Raw genomic sequence first — 21,232 nt, 5'->3', positions numbered from 1 at the left:
GATCTAGCTCCCTCACAGTAAAGGTGGCATTGTAGCACTCACAATTCTGAGAAGAGATGGATATTGCCTGAGCTGCCTCCACTTGTTTCCGATGGAGGAAGGCTGGGTAATAGTGGGAGGAGCTCAAAATGTCCACAAAATGGCAGCCCAAGGTGTCGGAGATAGTAATAGGGTCCACAATGACATTGTCTTCTACTGTCAGGCTGGAAATTGGGGAATGGATCTTGGTCCCAGCAAGAAGTCAGAGGTTGGCCCACGACGGAAAAGGGAGTGGAACTGTTCAAAGAAATATTGGATGAAATCCAGCTAGCTTTTTTACAATCCCAAAGAACGCGATGACACTGTGCACACAACTGTTTATAATGGATGCAGTTTGCCTTTGTAGAATGATGGTTAAAAATGCAGAGAGCATGTCTCCATGCGCGAATTGCATCGCGGCATGTCTCAATGCACCAGAGGCCTGAGACATGGTGCGGTAAAGAGGAAGTGTGAGGAATGGAATGTTCTGTGGCAGTAAGGATAATTTCTGTAAGATAGTTACCTGGTCATCACAACTGGGGATATGTTGTCCATCAAATGTCACCAGTGAGGAGTAAAGCTTCCAATCCATTTACTAAGCTGCCATTTGGGTGTACACATAGGTGGGCTAGAAGTCAGCAAACAGATAGCACATGAGAAATGGTTACTTGAGTATGTGTCAGAGATAATGGACCACTTGAGATGATGCACAAGCTGGGCAGTGCAGAAGGATAGGTCTAAATGGGAATAGGTGTGCATGGATTCTGAAAGGAACATGGGTGCTCCTGTATTAAGGCAGAAGAGGGTAAGTTGATAGAAAAGGTCAGCCACGAGGGCACCTCTTGGACAGGTTCCAGAAGAACACCAAAGAGGATGGAGCGCATTAAAGTCACCGAGCAGCAGAAAGAGGTAGTTATCTGCCCAATAAGCTAGAGGAAGTCTGTCCTGTTGACATCAAATGACGGAGGGATGTAAACGGTACAAAGAGAAATGTCAAGTGAGGAAGGAAAAGGCAAACTGCAACAGCTTGAACACGAGTAGTCAGGGAGATGAATTGACTATGAACGTCATCCCGTATGAGCAGCATGACTCCCCCGTGTCTGCCCCCTGTAGCTGAGTGGTTAGCACGACAGACTGTCAATCCTAAGGGCCTGGGTTCGATTCCCGGCTGGGTCGGAGATTTTCTCCGCTCAGGGACTGGGTGTTGTGTTGTCCTAATCATCATCATTGCATCCCCATCGACGCACAAGTCGCCGAAGTGGCATCAAATTGAAAGACTTGCACCAGGCGAGTGGTCTACCTGACGGGAGCCCCTTGTCAGACGCCATTTCTTACTCCCCCATAAGATGGAATGCCATCCTCGGGGGGAAGTTCAAAACGGATCGGGAAGAAATGCAAGAGCTCAAAGCAGTCGTGAGGATGCAATTTTGTTTCCTGAAGGTAGAGAGCAAGTGGATGGTGCAATTCTAAGAGCAGCCATAAATCCTCTTTGTTGGATTGAAGACTGCAAACATTCCATTGGAGGAGAGTCGTGATGAGGAAGAAATGAATGGGTGTCACCTCAGCAGCTGCTGAGTGCCAGCCTTCGAAGACTTGCTGCTTCAGGGCAAAGAGGCAGGAGGATCCTGCTCCATGAGGTCTACAGAAGTGTCGGCATTCTCCTTCTATCGACCTGTGGAGCCCAGAGCAGAAAGATGGTTGGTGGTGCGCACTAGCGACACGGAGGTTGGTTGGGTGAGGGTATCACATGCAACACCGTAGAAGAGGATCTTCGAGACAGTGAAGGAGAAGACTGTTTTCCCTTGTTTCACTTCTTGGAACTTTTCTGGTGAATGTGTGTGAATTCCTAAGGGACCAAACTGGCTTCTCTGGTTGACAGAAGAAAACTCAGATGTTTGTGGCTGGAGGAATGCAGGAAGACTTCAGGGAGTATTCCTTCTGTCCTTTCCGGCCTGTTGATTGCATAGCTGATGACTTAGCACCATGAGGCAAAACTATGATGGCGTGTTGCACAGATGGAGGAGGAGATGGGGATGCTACCATGATGCTAGGTGATTTCACAACAATGGTGCTAAATTTGAGGTCACATGTCTGTGTAGTCATTTTCTTCATGGAGCAAGATGTAGCAAGAACTGTACTTTAGGTGCCAGATGGTAAACACGGGGTTTCTGACTAACCAACAACTTGCAAGCAACCAGGTAAGGGACTTTATCGTTCACCTGTATCTCTTGTACAGCCCGCCCATCAAGATACACCGGACAATCACGGGAGGAGGCAGCTTGGTCACCATTGCAGTTGATGCACTGGGGAGGACGAGGCTGGCAATCACCCTCATGAGCATCACTATCACAGATTACACATTTGGCTGGGCCTCGACAGGACTCTCAAGTGGGGTTGTAAAGATGACATTGGTAGCACCACACTGGGTTCAGAATATGTGGTCTGACTGTGATAATTTCATAACCTGCTTTGATCTTTGACAGAAGAACCACTCTATCAAAAGTGAGAAAGAGAGTGCGTGTGGGCACTAAGGAGACATCTACTTTTTTCGTCACCTGATGGACTGCAATGACACGCTAATCTGAGAGGTATGTTTGGATTTCTGCCTTGGTCAGGCCATTGAGTAGCCTTGTACAAATAACGCCACAGGAAGAATTCAGTGTTTGATGGGCCTCGACATGAATAGCCATGGGAGGGTCAAGTTGTGAGTTGTTGCTGTGCTTGAGAATCAGGAGTAGTCTCCAAAAGAAAAGTGCCACTGCACAAACGAGAGCAGGATTTCACAGGGCCAGCAATTGCATCAACACCTTTCTGAATAATAAACGGATTTACCATAGAGCAGGACTGACCATGTGAAACCATGAGGAACCATGGTGCAGCTGAGAGGGTCTTTGAATTGTTTGCCTCATTCAGTTTATGTTTCTAGCTGTTGACTGTGATTGGCTCATTGTGAGAAAATCCTCCAGATTCCCAGTATCTCCGACGGTGCGCTCCTTGCAACTGGGGGCCCTCTTCAGAAGCGGGCACACCCACCTTGGGTGATTGTTCACACCTGAGGTCACATCTCCCCAAAACCCGACAGAGGGACCAATTGGCAATTTGGGAAGGTAGCAGCTCAGGCAATCACCCCTTCCTGAGCCTGGCCTGTACCAGGGGGTAAGTGCAATCCTACCTGCTGGGAATTATGCATTACCCAGTAACCTGTTACATGTCCGACACGTGGGCCAGCCTTCAGAAGTGCACAGTGAGGAAGAAGAAAGAGAGGAAACACAAACGCCAAAGAGGAGGAAGGATAGGAAAAGGTGAACAAAGAAAGAAAAAAGGAACAAAAAACAGTGGAGAGTGTTCCAATATTGACTACCAAAAATCCTGAATACATTTCCAATAACAGCCCAGACATGTTCCCCCAAGGGAGGGGGAAAAGAATGGCAAGAGGATAGACATGCAGCATGGAAGGGAAAAGATGCTACAAAGGTTGGAACCCCATGGTAGCCAAGCATTAACCCGCCAAAGAATGGCAAGTCCCCTGCGGGGTAAACACTACTCTGGCAACAGTTTCCACACTAAAAAAAAAGTTATAAGCAAAGAAATTTCATAAGACAATAACTATCATCAAAAATACCTTAATAGGCACTTATCTATGAGAAGAGAAAGAATTGAGGGGTTTTCTAACACAATTTATGCAAAGTGAGTGCTGGACTGCACACATTACCCTTTATTATCTAACATCTACAAATGCTGACATACTTTTGAGTAGGAGAGGATAGTCTGTGACAGACAGCCTTCTTTCAGTATTTCTGGTCAGTGAATGCTATATATTCGTTTTACTTCAGTGACTGCAGATGGCAGCACTGAGAAGCTCGTGATTGTTACAGTTTCACAATGCACAGGGATTTGTGCCAGGTGAGTGTGTGATTTTAATCTTTGTAATCCTAAATTGTTATCAGTGTGAACTCAGAATAAATGCTTCAAGTAATTTATACAATGCCTAAAGTGTATGTAAGAAGCTTTATTTTGAAAAAGTTTTGCTATTTTAGGTGAAAAATCATGATCTAAAGTTTATGTCTTTCATTGTAGATGATAAGCAAACAGTGTAAATGTGGTAGAAATCAGGTGTCATATTTGAAAGCTAGTAATGTAGACATAAGGCATTTACTGTCAGTCTCAGTCAATCTTTTGTCTTATACAATCAGTTGATCTGAAACTAGTATTCTCTTGCAGGGCATTTTATGGTACAACAGCTGGGAACTTTAGGTCCAATTCTAAATAGGAATAGTGAAGATGATTTGGAGGATTCCAGTGACTCTAGTGAAGAATATACACTGGAGGATGAAGTAGAAAGTAGTGACTCTTCTGAGACTGAAAATAATGAATCTGAAAGTACCAATAGATCATCCTCTAGGCCAGTTTTAGCATTCAGCTCTATTAAACCAAACCCGATTACACAATGACCATCAGCCTGAAGCAAACAACTCTCTTGTTAGTGGAAAAACACCTACATGTAAAAGGAACATTGTATGACATTGGCAGAAAGAGATATTCCAGAACGACCTCACTCTAGTGATGTTATGAATATTAAACCTAGTGACCCAAATCTTACACTGACTACTTCTCCAATAAAATTCTATGAAAACTGCTGGCCAGTGACATTCAGATAAATTCAATACTTCAAATTAATCTTTTCATTTGACAGAAAACCACTAGCAAACATATCTGACCTGTTGAAGGGAAAGAAAAGAAGAAATTTATAAGAATCATTTGTTTATGAACATTGTGAAAATGAGTAATCATAGGATGTATCAAAGTCCTGCAATGTGGCAGTTACTGTTGTCATTGTTGTGTGTGGTAAAGGGGGTGTGAAAGACCTAGGACATGTTAAAGCATTGCTGGAAAACCATGGCCAAAATCATAAACACATAAACAATAAACTTGATCTTAGTGCATAAGGTAAAGCTAATATCGCAACAATATTAAGTTGTTGATACAGTGAAACACAATCTGTTTGTTTATATCGCAGCACACTGGCAAAATTTTGCACAAGCTATCACTAGAGCTGGTGCAGGCCAGATACTAGTGGTTATGTTCACAGGCATTAAATGTTTGATGGGAAGGGCAAGTAGACCTCCACCAGGAATACCTCCTTTGGGAGAAGGAATCTTCAACTTACACAGGATTCACCTACAACTTAAAAGTTTTCTTTGATAGTTCTTTTCTTCTCCTGAACTGATTACCCCATTTGTTGAGTATGAACATTTATGCATCTTGAACACTCAACAAAACTAAGATCAGAGGATGACCTTTTTTTGCAATAGCAATTTGAAAATAAGCTGGAAGAGTAGCTTACAATAACTGAATTGATAGTGATAAAAAGTTCATCATTGTCAAATGGAATGATAATTGTCCAGTACATATGGAGTCAAATCAGACAGGTATTCAGCTGATTGGGACATGCAGCAGGAATTACTGCAAAAAGAAAGAGAAGATACCCATGAATGGGCCAGCAAGAAAAAAAGAGTGACAATGAATTGATGGGAGAAGGAGGTAAAGCAGACTTTCTTCTGCCCTTGTACAAGATAACAATCAAGAACAGAAAATGGTACTTGAGACTGGCTATACTGTTCATAGTTGCTTACCTGCATTCATATTTTCTTATTCATTATTAAACCTACTCTTGCATTATTCCTATTTGATTTTGTATTTATGACCCTGTATGCACCTGACTAGAAGCCCTGTTCCTTCTGCCACCAAACTTCACTAATTCCCACCATACCTAACTTCATCATATCCATTTCCTGTTTTAAATTTTCTAACCTACTTGCCCGATTAAGGGCTCTAACATTCCATACTCTGCCCAATAGAATGCTAGTCTTGCTTCTCCTGATGGCGATGTCTTCCTCAGTAATGCCCGCCCAGACATGCAAATGAGGAACTAATATACCTGCGAAATATTTTACCCACAAGGAAGCCATCATCATTTAATCATACAGTAGAGCTGCATGCCCTCAGTAGAGCTGCATGCCCTCAGGAAAAATTACGGTTGTAGTTTGCCCTTGCTTTCACCCGTTCACAGTACCAACACAGCAAGGCCATGTTGGCTGATGTTACAAGGCCAGATCTGTCAATCACTGAGACTGTTGCCCCTGCAACTACTGAAAAGTTGCTGCCTCTCTTCAGGAACCACATGTTTGTCTGGCCTCTCAAAAAATACCCTTCCATTGTAGTTGCACCAATGATGTAATTAACCCCTGCAACAAAGGAGATGCTTTTGATATGATAAATAATATCTACAGTGCTGATGACATTTAATTTCTTTCTTTTAAATTATTCATGACAATCATTTCTGCTACATCCCTATTCAGTTATCAACACTTTCTTACTTCACCAGTTCTATTGTTATTTGTGTATTCAGTACACTACTGTTGTGTCCTACTCATCTGTTGTGATTCTATTGTATGTTTCTACAACACTACAACTGTTGCTACATTTGATCTCATTGTCTAAGCTGACTGGTTCTCTGCATCTGTCAGTGATATATCAGTAAGGTGAAACATACAACTGTGGAGGAAGGATGTGTGTGTTGGGGGGAGGGGGGAGGGGGGGGGGGGAGGGGGGAGGAGGGAGGGAGGGAGGGATGGAGGGAGAGAGAAAGAGAACAGATGCACATGTATAATCCTACATTTTAGCTAGCATATTTCATGCACCGGCATGTCAAAAGCTCTTCACACTCCAAACCTTAGACCTTGTACCAATGGGAAAAGCTGCTGCTGACAGTGTAATTGAAATTAAAACTTGTTTCTAGAAAATGGAGATGCAATAGTAGAAAGATAAAAAATGGTAATAGGTATGAATAAACCTTCTTTATGTAGTTTTATTAAATTATCAAATTTTCATACCCAAAAGCTTCCTCCTCTGTACTAATTTGTGATGTTCCTTCCTGAATATTGCCTGCTGCTGCTGCTGATGATGATGACAATAATGATGATGTTGCATTTGCCCTGCAACAAAGAATAAGGTCATTACTTTCCAGTTCAAGACACTGACAAATATTCTTCTGATGTTCATTTTTAAAATACTACATGCTGCTTAATTAAGAGTAAAAATTTGTTTGTGAACATATTACACCTTCACAAGCTGCGACATTGTCGCGACAAAACACAGTGACCTGTATATAAAATACTACATGCTCCTTAATTAAGAGTAAAAATTTGTTTGTGAACATATTACACTTTCACAAGCTGCGACTTTGTGGCGACAAAACACAGTGACCCGTATATGTAATAAGTTTCCTTTAATTTACGTCTGTGGTCACAATCTTTTCTGTTTAACAGATTACCGGTTTCGGTCTTTAATGACCATCATCAGATCTGTCTCATAAAAACAAAGTCCTAATGTTTTACTGACAACATGACTCGTGCATGTGATGTGATTTATATGTATCTGAGGATGCTGGTGCTGATTCTGCATTTAACAGTTGACCATGCCACTATGGCTGCAGTGCATTAGAACTTTGCTTTTATGAGACAGATCTGATGATGGTCATTAAAGACCGAAACTGGTAATCTGTTAAACAGAAAATATTGTGACCATAGATGTAAATTAAAGGAAACTTATATTACACTTTAATTAAGTTAAAAATCTTCCTCCCAAATTGTAGTTCTAGCACATGTCAATGACTTACTTATCATTGCAAAATCAGATTACAAGGGTGTGCTGAAAAGTAATGCCTCAAATTTTTTACGTGCGAACTCTTAAGCCTTTATACGTAAAACAAATGTTACTAACTTTCCACACGTTTACTCTTCATGGCTACATATTTATTTCTCAAGATAGTGACCATGGTGACGATCACATTTCTCCCTACAAAAGACCAGTTTGTTGACACTATCACTGTAGAATGTTTGACTTTGTTGACAGAGCCATAACCCCACCTCTGCTTGCACCGCTTCATCACTAGCAAAGCAAAGACCTCGAAGGTATTCTTTAAGTTTGGAAGCAGATGAAAATTGGATGGGGCCAAGTCAGAATTGTATAGAGGACGATCGATGACAATGAACCCCAGTGTTGGATTTTTGCAGATGTCGCAGCACTTCTGGGTAGTCTACCATTTTCATGCTAAAAAAAAAAACACACACACACTCAGGAGTGTTTACATAAAAAATTTGGAGGCATTACTTTTCAGCATACCCGCTTACTTCCCAGCAAACACTTAAACAATTCAAAATAAGAATCCAAGAGGATTTCTTGTTAATATTGGACAACATTAAAACTAGTCTCTAGCATCAAAATGCATATCAGAGTACTATAGAAAGAGATATTTTGGAACAAATACATTCTGTTGTTCTGAAGGTCTAAAAATTATTAGAGACATTACAGCTTCTAACCAGTTACAGTAAAAACTAAAAACCATTTATCCTATCCCGAGTTTCCATTTTATGATAAGCTATTTAGTCACCATCTCAACCCAATAAAATGGCAATATGCCAACTAAAATTTCATTCGCTTTATATATCGATATCAAAATTTTATGAATTCTTTATTCAGTTGTCTCTTTTCCTATAGTCATGATTTTTTTAATATTGTACTAGTCAATTATTGTCATAATGAACTGTAAATAACTTTTACAAAAGCAATGTTACAGAAACACAACATAATTGTGTTAAGCTTACCCCTACCACTTTGTTTATAAAACTGCTGCTGCAAATGACCTCTGAAAACTATATGAAATTTGCATCTTATTGTGTTATTCAAGCATCTCATGCATTTCCACATGTTACTTGCCTCTATGCTTGTTTCTTCAGTCAGTTTATAAGAGCAAATTTCCTTTCTCTTCTTTTTTCTTCTCCCAAAAATGAACAATTTGCATGGTTGAAATTTTCCCTGTTTAAATCCTAATGTTTGTTAGAGTGATAAGATTTGATTAATGAAAACTAATAATTGTACAAATGTTCAACTTTATTTGTCATAAATAATAAAAATTTAGGTTCCATCTGCCCAACGAATCTAACAAAGTGATTTCAGTTACAAGTTCGGCATTTTTGTAACTGTTTCTCCACTAATTGCAGTAATCTGTACATATTACTTGTAGCAGATGTCAGATATAACCTTGTCAGACTAACAACTTATTTTCTTCACAATTGTCTGCAGGAACCTTGTCATTCCAAAGGGTTGATCTGTCTTTTACTCCTGAAGTTGTGGGTCAAGTTTATTCAGTAATATCCTTCCACACTGTAAAGGACACCCCCCCCCCCCCCTCCGTCCCCAATGAACCATGGACCTTGCCGTTGGTGGGGAGGCTTGCGTGCCTCAGCAATACAGATAGCCGTACCGTAGGCACAACCACAATGGAGGGGTATCTGTTGAGAGGCCAGACAAACTTGTGGTTCCTGAAGAGGGGCAGCAGCCTTTTCAGTAGTTGCAGGGGCAAAAGTCTGGATAATTGACTGATCTGGCCTTGTAACATTAACCAAAACGGCCTTGCTGTGATGGTACTGTGAACGGCTGAAAGCAAGGGGAAACTACAGCCGTCATTTTTCCCGAGGGCATGCAGCTTTACTGTATGGTTAAATGATGATGGCGTCCTCTTGGGTAAAATATTCTGGAGGTAAAATAGTCCCCCATTCGGATCTCCGGGCGGGGACTACTCAAGAGGATGTCATCATCAGGAGAAAGAAAACTGGCGTTCTACGGATCGGAGCGTGAAATGTCAGATCCCTTAATCGGGCAGGTAGGTTAGAAAATTTAAAAAGGGAAATTGATAGGTTAAAGTTAGATATAGTGGGAATTAGTGAAGTTCGGTGGCAGGATGAAGAAGACTTCTGGTCAGGTGACTAAAGGATTATAAACACAATATCAAATAGGGGTAATGCATGAGTAGGTTTAATAATGAATAGGAAAATAGGAATGTGGGTAAGCTACTACAAACAGCATAGTGAATGCATTATTGTGGCCAAGATAGATACGAAGCCCACGCCTACCACAGTAGTACAAGTTTATATGCCAACTAGCTCTGCAGACGACGAAGAAATTGAAGAAATGTATGATGAAATAAAAGAAATTATTCAGATAGTGAAGGGAGACGAAAATTTAATAGTCATGGGTGACTGGAATTCGAATGTAGGAAAAGGGAGAGAAGGAAACATAGTAGGTGAATATGGATTAGGGGTAAGAAACGAAAGAGGAAGCCGCCTGGTAGAATTTTGCACAGAGCACAACTTAATCAACGCTAACACTTGGTTCAAGAATCATAAAAGAAGGTTGTATACATGGAAGAATCCTGGAGATACTGACAGGTTTCAGATAGATAATATAATGGTAAGACAGAGATTTAGGAACCAGGTTTTAAATTGTAAGACATTTCCAGGGGCAGATGTGGACTCTGACCACAATCTATTGGTTATTAACTGTAGGCTGAAACTGAAGAACCTGCAAAAAGGTGGGAATTTAAGGAGATGGGACCTGGATAAACTGAAAGAACCAGAGGTTGTAGAGAGTTTCAGGGAGAGCATAAGGGAACAATTGACAAGAATGGGGGAAAGAAATATAGTAGAAGAAGAATGGATAGCTTGAGGGATGAAGTAGTGAAGGCAGCAGAGATATAGTAGGTAAAAAGATGAGGGCTACTAGAAATCCTTGGGTAACAGAAAAAAATATTGAATTTAATTGATGAAAGGAGAAAATATAAAAATGCAGTAAATGAAGCAGGCAAAAAGGAATACAAACGTCTCAGAAATGATATCGACAGGAAGTGCAAAATGGCTAAGCAGGGATGGCTAGAGGACAAATGTAAGGATGTAGAGGCTTATCTCACTAGGGGTAAGATAGATACTGCCTACAGGAAAATTAAAGAGACCTTTGGAGAAAAGAGAACCACTTGTATGAATGTCAAGGGCTCAGATGGAAACCCAGTTTTAAGCAAAGAAGGGAAAGCAGAAATGTAGAAGGAGTATATAGAGGGTCTATACAAGGGCGATGTACTTGAGGACAATATTATGGAAATGGAAGAGAATGTAGATGAAGATGAAATGGGAGATATGATACTGCGTGAAGAGTTTGACAGAGCACTGAAAGACCCGAGTTGAAACAAAGCCCTGGGAGTAGACAACATTCCATTAGAACTACTGACAGCCTTGGGAGAGCCAGTCCTGACACAACTCTACCATCTGGTGAGCAAGATGTATGAGACAGGCGAAATACCCTCAGACTTCAAGAAGAATATAATAATTCCAATCCCAAAGAAAGTAGGTGTTGACAGATGTGAAAATTACCAAACTATCAGTTTAATAAGTCATAGATCCAAAATACTAATGCGAATTATTTACAGACGAATGGAAAAACTAGTAGAAGCCGACCTCGGGGAAGATCAGTTTGGATTCCGTAGAAATATCGGAACACACGAGGCAATACTGACCCTACGACTTATCTTAGAAGCTAGATTAAGGAAAGGCAAACCTACGTTTCTAGCATTTGTAGACTTACAGAAAGCTTTTGACAATGTTGACTGGAATACTCTCTTTCAAATTCTGAAGGTGGCAGGGGTAAAATACAGGGAGCGAAAAGCTATTTACAATTTGTACAGAAACCAGATGGCAGTAATAAGAGTCGAGGGACATGAAAGGGAAGAAGTGGTTGGGAAGTAAGTGAGACAGGGTTGTAGCCTCTCCCCGATGTTATTCAATCTCTATATTGAACAAGCAGTGAAGGAATCAAAAGAAAAATTCGGAGTAGGTATTAAAATCCATGGAGAAGAAATAAAAACTTTGAGGTTCGCCGATGACATTGTAATTCTGTCAGAGACAGCAAAGGACTTGGAAGAGCAGTTGAACGGAATGGATAGTGTCCTTAAAGGATATAAGATGAACATCAACAAAAGCAAAACGAGGATAATGGAATGTAGTCGAATTAAGTCGGATGATGCTGAGGGAATTAGATTAGGAAATGAGACACTTAAAGTAGTAAAGGAGTTTTGCTATTTGGGGAGCAAAATAACTGATGATGGTCAAAGTAGAGAGGATATAAAATGTAGACTGGCAATGGCAAGGAAAGCGTTTCTGAAGAAGAGGAATTTGTTAACATCGAGTATAGATTTAAGTGTCAGGAAGTCGTTTCTGAAAGTATTTGTATGGAGTGTAGCCATGCATGGAAGTGAAACATGGACGATAAATAGTTTGGACAAGAAGAGAATAGAAGCTTTCGAAAGTGGTGGTGCTACAGAAGAATACTGAAGATAATTTGGGTACATCACATAACTAATGAGGAAGTATTGAATAGGATTGGGGAGAAGAGAAGTTTGTGGCACAACTTGACTAGAAGAAGGGATCGGTTGGTAGGACATGTTCTGAGGCATCAAGGGATCACTGGGTTAGTATTGGAGGGCAGCGTGGAGGGTAAAAATCATAGAGGGAGACCAAAAGATGAATACACTAAGCAGATTCAGAAGGATGTAGGTAGCAGTAGGTACTGGGAGATGAAGAAGCTTGCACAGGATAGAGTAGCTTGGAGAGCTGCATCAAACCAGTCTCTGGACTGAAGACCACAACAACATCAACTGTAAAGGAGGAAGAAATGAGTGATATGATGAAGCAGCAAGGACAATGATAAGCTGTCAGCTGTCTTTTCAAAACTTCTCTCTTCCAGCCTGTTGCTTTAAATATTGAAGGAAGGTGGCACAGTGGCAAGACAATGCACTCACTTTTGTGAGAGTCGAAGTTCAAATCCTTTCTACAGTTCCCCTAAACAGCTTGAGGCAATTTCTGGGATAGTTCCTTTAAAAAAGGAGACAGCCAAATTCCTTTTGTTTTCTCTGTATCTAAGGACCTCATCATCAAAAGACATTGGATCTTAATTTTCCTTCCTTCCTTTCTGATATATATCAATTTTACTTCCTTTTTTATTGTTATATATTATGTATGCAAGGAATTTACAACAGCATCTATTTTTCAAGATTCCTTCCCCCCTTCTGAAATAAACTTTAGTTTCTAGAATGATAGACTTTTAAGTTTCATCATAAACAAGTACAAGGGTAATCCAAGAAATAAAGAAAATTTGGTTGATTAATTGATTAAGGGTGTTAAAAGGATCCTAAACAGCAGATTCACAAGTCTTTTCCTCCCTTAACAATCATGGCATAAAGGATTCCATGAGGAGAAAAGGGTGGACAGCCAACTTGATCTTCTATGGTATCATCGGATGTATAGGATGAAATAAGAAGTGACATAAAGACACCTATTAAAAAGTAATCAAGTCTGTTGGGTGGGATAACTGCACCAGCCACAAGTAGCAGCAGCTTATCTTGCAGCGTGAGGTCAACTTCCACATCGACCAGCAGCCGCCCCTCCGCGCCCAACTGACTGCAGAAGATTGGCAGAATTCTCAAGTCACAGAACAGTAAAAAATGTAGACAACAACTAATTATGAAAGGAAGGATGGCAGCTACAATGGGGTGTGTCCTCTCACCTGAGTACGTTACATTGAGTCTCCCAGGTATGGGTGATACTGGATTCACTTCAGGAAAGGTGGATTGTAGAATGCCATATGGCCATGGACATTTTTCTTGCTTATAACTGGTTTGAAATGGCCACAGTGCATCATTCCTCATTCCAACCCTCTAAAAGCTGATGAGACACTTTCAATCAAAATTCAGATCCCAGTATCCCCATCTCCAAGATTATCGTCTTTGTAGTCTCCTCTGCTAACCAATTGGCAAGCTTGTTCCCCAGAAACCCAATGAGCTTTGGAGTACAAAAGAACAAAAACTAGCTCCCAGTACCACAGAGGTCAGAAAGAAGATAGTGTATGTTTGAAACTAACTGCTCCCAAGGATAACCTCGATTTATAGCCTGTAGCCTGCTTACAGAATAACGGCAGATTAAAAAACTTTCAGGAGGTAGAGTGCAAGTATATTGGAGGGCTTCGATAATGGCCAGTAATTATGCTGTAAAAATATTGCAACCAGCAAGCACTTAGAGGAACAAACAACAGCAGAGGTCTCTACTATTTTCTTTGGGAGGGTATTGAAATATGGCTTCCCGGCTATTACACAAGTTGAAAATATGGCCACTATTTTTTATAAACTTAAATTTGCCATATTTCGTGACAGTACCTTTTCCATTAGACGTTTGCAAGCAAATATAAGTCTTGGCTTCAGTTGTCTAAGTATGATTCCACAATGCATCGTTGTCGGCTGCAGAAAATGACGTGGTTCAGCGTGTTTCTCTCATTTTGGTGTTTCAAATACAGTTTCTTCCAATGTAGTTTCTTCTTTTCAGATAATACAAAAATAATAGTAACATAATTCATAATTGTTTATGACTTCGACCTTCACATTGTTCTTCCATCAACACACACCAAGAGTTAGCTTCCGACTCGGACTGACTATACTCAAAGACTACTCCAACGTCAAAGACATTTTACACAATCAGTTTCTTTGCTATTCTTCGATACATTTTGTAATAGTAATCAATATGCTTTTAGTCTCAAAAACAGAAGTAAATTAACATATAATAAGACAAATTATAATAAATTCTGACAAAAATATAAGAAAACATTTACAATTCGGTATCGACAAATACGGTAAAAAAATAACATCTCCCAGATCCATTACAGTATGACGCGGTTGATCTTTCGATGATGTTTGCACCATGGCATGGAGTTCAGGAAGGTGAACTGCCATGAGGATTCAACAGAGAAAGGCAACAAGTCAGAGGTAAGAGACTCCTGATGAACCACTATTGAAACAGCAGACCTGGGTCATCTTTTTGGGAGGTGAATCCGCTTCTCAGAGAAAAAGATATGGGGAATCAGTTGTTGAAAGTGGGGACATATATTGCATAATTCAAAAGTAAGTATCTGATTCGTAGAGGAAGAACCCCTGGCCTCTGTCTGGAGTCTGTCCACAGGGCTCATTCTAAAGGCACAACTTGTAAGTCATACCTCACCACTGTGTATTGTGTAGTGGTACCACAGTTTAAGATAGGAAAGTTAGATTTGGTGCAACATTTCTGAGCACATGGGCACGGGCCTGTTGACAGTAAGTTACGTTGAGAAGCGGTTGCGAAGTACAATGGAGGCCACAGGGCCGTCAAACTGCTAGAAGTGTAAATGTAGCGGTTTGCATGGCGCAAGTTACAGGCAGAAGGGGTCCACTGGCATAACCTAGGTGTCGTCAGTACGTGACTCGGAGCGGTGCGTTAGCAAAACAGAGGCACAAAGCCACGTATAAATAGGTGCGGGTTCCTAACAAGATTCAATTCAAGTGTGGCAGCTCTCCAGGACAGCGGGGCGTGTCACACCACCAGCTACACGCAGCAGCAGACGGGGTGCCAGCATCCCAGTCCACGGCAGGTCGTTGGTTCGACCCTCTGAGGGTGACGTGGGGTCCGTAGGCAGCCAACCAGCGGCAGACCACTCCATGGCTCGCTACCTTGGGCAGTCGTCTTGGCTTCCAACACATGCCAAAGGCATCCCGAGGCGAGGGCTGCAGATTCGGATGCTGGAACGCAGGCGCTTGTGGTAGCCATGTACTCAGCTATGCCAGTGAGGAAAGAAGCAGCAGGCCACTCGGCACCTCCCAGCAGAGCAGCACTGAGTCAATGGGGAAGAAGACCATTGAGCCAGCTGCTGGCGCAGCCCTGACAACGCAGTCCTTCAAGGCTGACGCACAGCAGCACATCGCACTGGGTCGCTGGGGCAGTAGCCTCAGCATTGCGGGACGCTGCGACATGTACTGAGGTGAATGGAACACTGTAGTGGAAACAAATAAATCATTTGGAAAGCTCAGACGAGTCTTAATACGGTGCCTTCTAACTCTTCCTGCTACATTTGGTCAGCCTGATACATTCGGTGGCAGAAGTCACCACTACAACTGGGTATGGTAGTTGTAACACCAATGGGGCCACTGCTCCACAAGCCAGACACCGATAATCCGGTTGAGCTAAGACAAGGGCTTCATCAGGATGCAAGTGGGTGGAGCTGTCTGCACGCCAGGTGTTACTGGGGCATCAGAGAGAGTCAATTTTCAACCAACACTGTTTTTAAGCTGGCAAATATGTGGTGATCACATCAAACGGGCATGAAATGAAAGCCCCTAAAAGAGAGCTGACTCTATAATACTGAGCAGTTCATTATGAAAGTATACTTCTGGATGTAGGCGAACATCCCTATGTTTGCTGTAGTGCATAACACAGGTTTTGGCAGTGGAAAACTGGAAGCCAAGATTGAGGGCCTGGGACTACACTTACCTTACAGCACCTTGTAAGTTTTCAGCAACATTCATTGTGGAAGAATTGAAGTACATACAGAAGTTATTGACATATATGGACACTGAGACAGCAGACTTCTTAGCCTCTGTGAACCTATGAATTTGCCAAAAACACGAGGTGCATTCAAGTTCTAAGGCCTCCAATTTTTTTTCTCCGGACTGGAAAGAGATAGAAACATGCACATTGTTTTAAAATGAGGCTGCGTTAATTGTCAATACGTCCCAGAGATGGCAGCACCATACGGGAGATGGAATTGTACCGCCAGCGGCAAGAATGAGAACTGTTTTAAATACTTAAAATGGCGACGTTTTCCTTACTTGAACAGCATGCAATCATTCATTTTCTGAATTTGCGTGGCGTGAAACCAATTGAAATTCATCGACAGTTGAAGGAGACATGTGGTGATGGAGTTATGGATGTGTCGAAAGTGCGTTCGTGGGTGCGACAGTTTAATGAAGGCAGAACATCGTGTGACAACAAACCGAAACAACCTCGGGCTCGCACAAGCCGGTCTGACGACATGATCGAGAAAGTGGAGAGAATTGTTTTGGGGGATCGCTGAATGACTGTTGAACAGATCGCCTCCAGAATTGGCATTTCTGTGGGTTCTTTGCACACAATCCTGCATGACGACCTGAAAATGCGAAAAGTGTCATCCAGGTTGGTGCCACGAATGCTGACGGATGACCACACGGCTGCCCGTGTGGCATGTTGCCAAGCAATGTTGATGCGCAACTACAGCATGAATGGGACTTTCTTTTCGTCGGTTGTGACAATGGATGAAACGTGGATGCCATTTTTCAATCCAGAAACAAAGTGCCAGTCAGCTCAATGGGAGCACACAGATTCACCGCCACCAAAAAAATTTTGGGTAACCGCCAGTGCTGAAAAAACGATGGTGTCCATGTTCTGGGACAGCGAGGGCGTAATCCTTACCCATTGCATTTCAAAGGGCACTATGGTAACAGGTGCATCCTACGAAAATGTTTTGAGGAACAAATTCCTTCCTGCACTGCAACAAAAACGTCCGGGAACGGCTGCGCGTGTGCTGTTTCACCAAGACAACGCACCCGCACATCGAGCTAATGTTACGCAACAGTTTCTTCGTATTAACAACTTTGAAGTGATTCCTCATGCTCCCTACTCACCTGACCTGGCTCCTAGTGACTTTTGGTTTTTTCCAACAATGAAAGACACTCTCCGTGGCTGCACATTCACCAGCCATGCTGCTATTGCCTCAGCGATTTTCCAGTGGTCAAAACAGACTCCTAAAGAAGCCTTCGCCGCTGCCATGGAATCATGGCGTCAGCGTTGTGAAAAATGTGTACGTCTGCAGGACGATTAGGTCGAGAAGTAACGCCAGTTTCATCGATTTCGGGTGAGTAGTTAATTAGAAAAAAAATCGGAGGCCTTAGAACTTGAATGCACCTCGTAAAATAAAAAATTAAAAAAGAAAAAGATAAAGAAAGAATGGACTGCATTATCCTCTGTAGAGCTAGAATCTCTTGTGTATGTACAATACTGGAGAGAGAGAGAGAGAGAGAGAGAGAGAGAGAGAGAGAGAGAGAGAGAGACAGCATTCTGGTTAAAAATTGGGAGGGAGCCTAAACTTATGTGTAAGGAAGTGATAATGCTGTGAGGTGGAACAGGTCTTTTGTAAGTAAAAGAAAACAGCTATGAGGTGTTGGCAATGCATAAAATTTTCTTATAGCTAACATCAGGTGAATTAAACTGTCAGTTGTGGGCAAGCTCTCCTGAAATCCAAATGGGGAGTTGGCCAAAAGACGCCTTGTCTCAAGAGACATACATAGCTTCTCGTTTACAATTTGTTCAAGTAACTGACACAGAATATTCTTGAGACTGGAGTGTCTAAAGCTGTCCATTTCATGTGGGTTTTCTATTTTCCATAGTGAGACAGTCATAGTTTTCCTACGCTGGGTTAAGAATTCATTCTCATACCTGACACAGTTAACGACTGCAAGAACTTGCTGTCAGGAATCCACGGAGAAGTGTTGCAGCATTTGAGAGCGTATTATATTGGGTCACAGTGTTGTGTCGTGGCTAAGGCCAGAGTGCTGAGGAGTTTTATGTCACACTACTTCTAAAAAAAATATGCATAGTGATTACAAAGGGTTGGGGTATACGTTTCATGGATCCAATTTTGGTGAAGAGCACTGCACACTGCTGGAAACTACGATATTGTAGTTGTCTGAGTTCCTGTAGGTGCTGCAAAATAATCTTAACAGTGTTGCTGGATGAGGGCTGTAGGTGTACTCATGGGTGGCAGGAAGGAAGTGAGAGAAAATATTTTGTGTGTGTGTGTGTGTGTGTGTGTGTGTGTGTGTGTGTGTGTGTGTGTGCATGCAGGGGGGAGACAAAAGTTCAATGCAGCTAGGCCCACTGGATCTACTTTTACATTTTTTCCCTTGTCTTCTTTTTATTTTTAGTTTCCTTACGAGCTTTATCTCTGGTTAGGTGTCAGGGGGAATGCGGGGGGATTCAGGCCTTGAATCTGGAAGAAAGGTGTGGTGAACTGTTCTGCCGGCCATAATATGTGCCTCTCCCAATCAGTGGCTGACAAAGAACCATGAGGCAGTATTAGTCTGATGAGTATGTCCAGAGGAAGATAGTCTCACATGGCAGGGAATGTCAGTTGATTAGTCAGGGGGAGCTGAACTGGAGACAACTATACAGATACAGCAGGACTTTCATATAGAGATGTATTCAGGTAGCCACCAGCACCCAGAATTTCAGGGGATGTGGATATCTTCAGCCTCACAACAGACAGGGGCTTAATCACCAAGTTTGCAGAGTTTGCTACCATTTGAGCTGGATGTAGGCATTCATATGCTTTCTTTGCGTCAAAACAAAAAAGATGGTCAAATTTTTTGTACTCCTGTATTTTTATTTCCTTATTTAAATGGAGCAATTCAAATGCCAAGGGGAAAGATGATCTCTACAGTTGATACATACCAGTGGTTGGCTGCACAGAGTGCTCTTATGCAGCAGCTGTCTGCAGTGTCCACAGATGGCATCATTTGTGCAACATAAAGATATATTCCCAAAATGCAAACACTTAAAAAACAGCAAGGACAACTCAACATTCAGCTTTACATTGAAGTGGTAAATCATTGCCAAATTGAAGCTACATGTTGATACAAGTAAATCTTTGTCTTTGACAGTTTGTAGTATGAGTTTAAAGGGTAAGGATGGAGTACAAGTTATGTGTGTTTTCATAGCATGGTGGTTGATACTGATTTGTACTGTGAAGTGAAATGACTGAAAATATATCTATTCAACAACAAGTCCACCAGTGTTATTATTATTATTTAAAAAGAAAAAAAATGAAGTTAAGCGTCCTCCAGATCACTATATAAAGTTGCATTTCAGAATGTACTACGAGCCTACAACTTACTATAAAGAAGACAAATAAAAGATGAGTATTATGAAAACTGTTTATATAAGTTCTAACATTGCTACCTGTTGCTGCAGTGTGTCACTAACTCAGCATGCCAAGCATTGTGAAAATGTGACCAGCTGCCCCAACTATTAAATTACTTCAAAATTAATAAATTGTCTTTGGGCTACAAGAGTGTGGTGATGGTCAGACTCAAAGCCAAAATAGAAGCACCTATATTTGCTCTGTCATCTTTTGGGCCTCACAGGATTTGGCAATTGAAATTGACATTCCACTGTTCCAAGTTTGCACAAAGCTCTTCAGCTCTCTGCAACGTGAAGTCACAATGGAAAAATCACACCCTGGACTCTTGTGATGAGTGATGGTGATGAGAAAGTCACTGTGCTTCTCACAGGAAAGAAATGCCTTATTACTCTGAAGGGTTAGCAACTTTAACCAGGATGGAGGGTTTTCACATTTTGCTGATTGATATTACTTCCCTGAATTTTTCCTCAATATTTCAACAAAGAAAAAGTTTTTCTGTCAACAAACACTGTATGGAGGTAGTACTTTTTACCATTTCTTTTGTATCTATTTTCCTCTTGTGGTGTTCCCAGGGACAGAAAAGTCTTGAGGTCATACTTTCCAGCACTGAAATGGTCTGTTCTCTTCAGTGAGACTGCTGGTGTCTTGTGGACTCCAATATGGGCAAGTATGATTCTGTTCATTGCAGACTATCTAACTGAGAGCTCTCTCCATATGCAGCACCCTGCCATAGTAATAACTGCCGGGCAGGGAAACTGTTGCCCAGAGTACACCAGACTTAATTAACACATATCCCTTGGCAAACATAGGGTTTTTTTTTAGTTCTGGCACATTTTCAGGCGCTATGAGTGTGCAAGTACCTGACAACCCCTGCAATGGACTGGTAAATGTGTTTGAATTCAATTCACCCACACATGAAGTGCTCAAGTTACAGTTGCACAAGGGGTGGAATATGCACTATGTTGGACAATCTTCCCTGCACAACTGTAAAATTTTGGAAGAACTGAGATCAAATCTGGAAGCAAGGATCAAATAAAAGTAACTAACTACAATCAGGGTCGTATAGAAACGCCAGTTTGTCAACAAGGAAGCCATCTGAAAGATCAAGTCAGACAAAAGGTTCAGTCAAATAGTATGACTGTCATACCCAAAAGCAAGGAGTAATCCAATGGCCTGGGGCCCAATGCTCACCATGCATCTACTCACAAAAGAGTAGTGAGTACCATGGAAGTAATCTGGGTTCAAAACTCAGTTGAATAACAGTTTTAACCCACCACATTTTTAATAAATGCAGGCTACAGTCTGCATTGAGAAACAGAATTCATTATCTGTTCCCTCCAACATTTTGTACTGGACTGAAGTGTGTACCTATATTATACACAAGTATTAATGCCATTCATACATCAATGCCATTTACAGCACATACAATAAAAGCATTTTCTGTTTTTTCTGCAGTAGTCACTTTAACAAATATTTTCTCCTTTTAATACAGTTTATAAGTTTACATTTAGATGTC

General features: G+C 41.5%; 1 protein-coding gene across 2 annotated transcripts in view; it reads right to left on the bottom strand.

Moving 5' to 3' along the window:
* LOC124619264 (protein Njmu-R1-like) overlaps positions 1-21,232 on the bottom strand; it is a 103,502-nt gene that overhangs the window by 57,924 nt on the left and 24,346 nt on the right. For both annotated transcript variants that reach the window (XM_047145531.1, XM_047145532.1), the window contains exon 2: positions 6,912-7,013. In XM_047145531.1, the coding sequence (XP_047001487.1) occupies positions 6,912-7,013 (102 nt within the window). The remainder of the gene's footprint in view (positions 1-6,911; positions 7,014-21,232) is intronic.

This window comes from Schistocerca americana, chromosome 6, assembly GCF_021461395.2.
Source record: "Schistocerca americana isolate TAMUIC-IGC-003095 chromosome 6, iqSchAmer2.1, whole genome shotgun sequence".
NCBI lineage: Eukaryota > Metazoa > Arthropoda > Insecta > Orthoptera > Acrididae > Schistocerca > Schistocerca americana.
The sequence above is the reverse complement of the archived record's forward strand: the minus strand, read 5'-3'. Positions and strand labels throughout refer to the sequence as shown.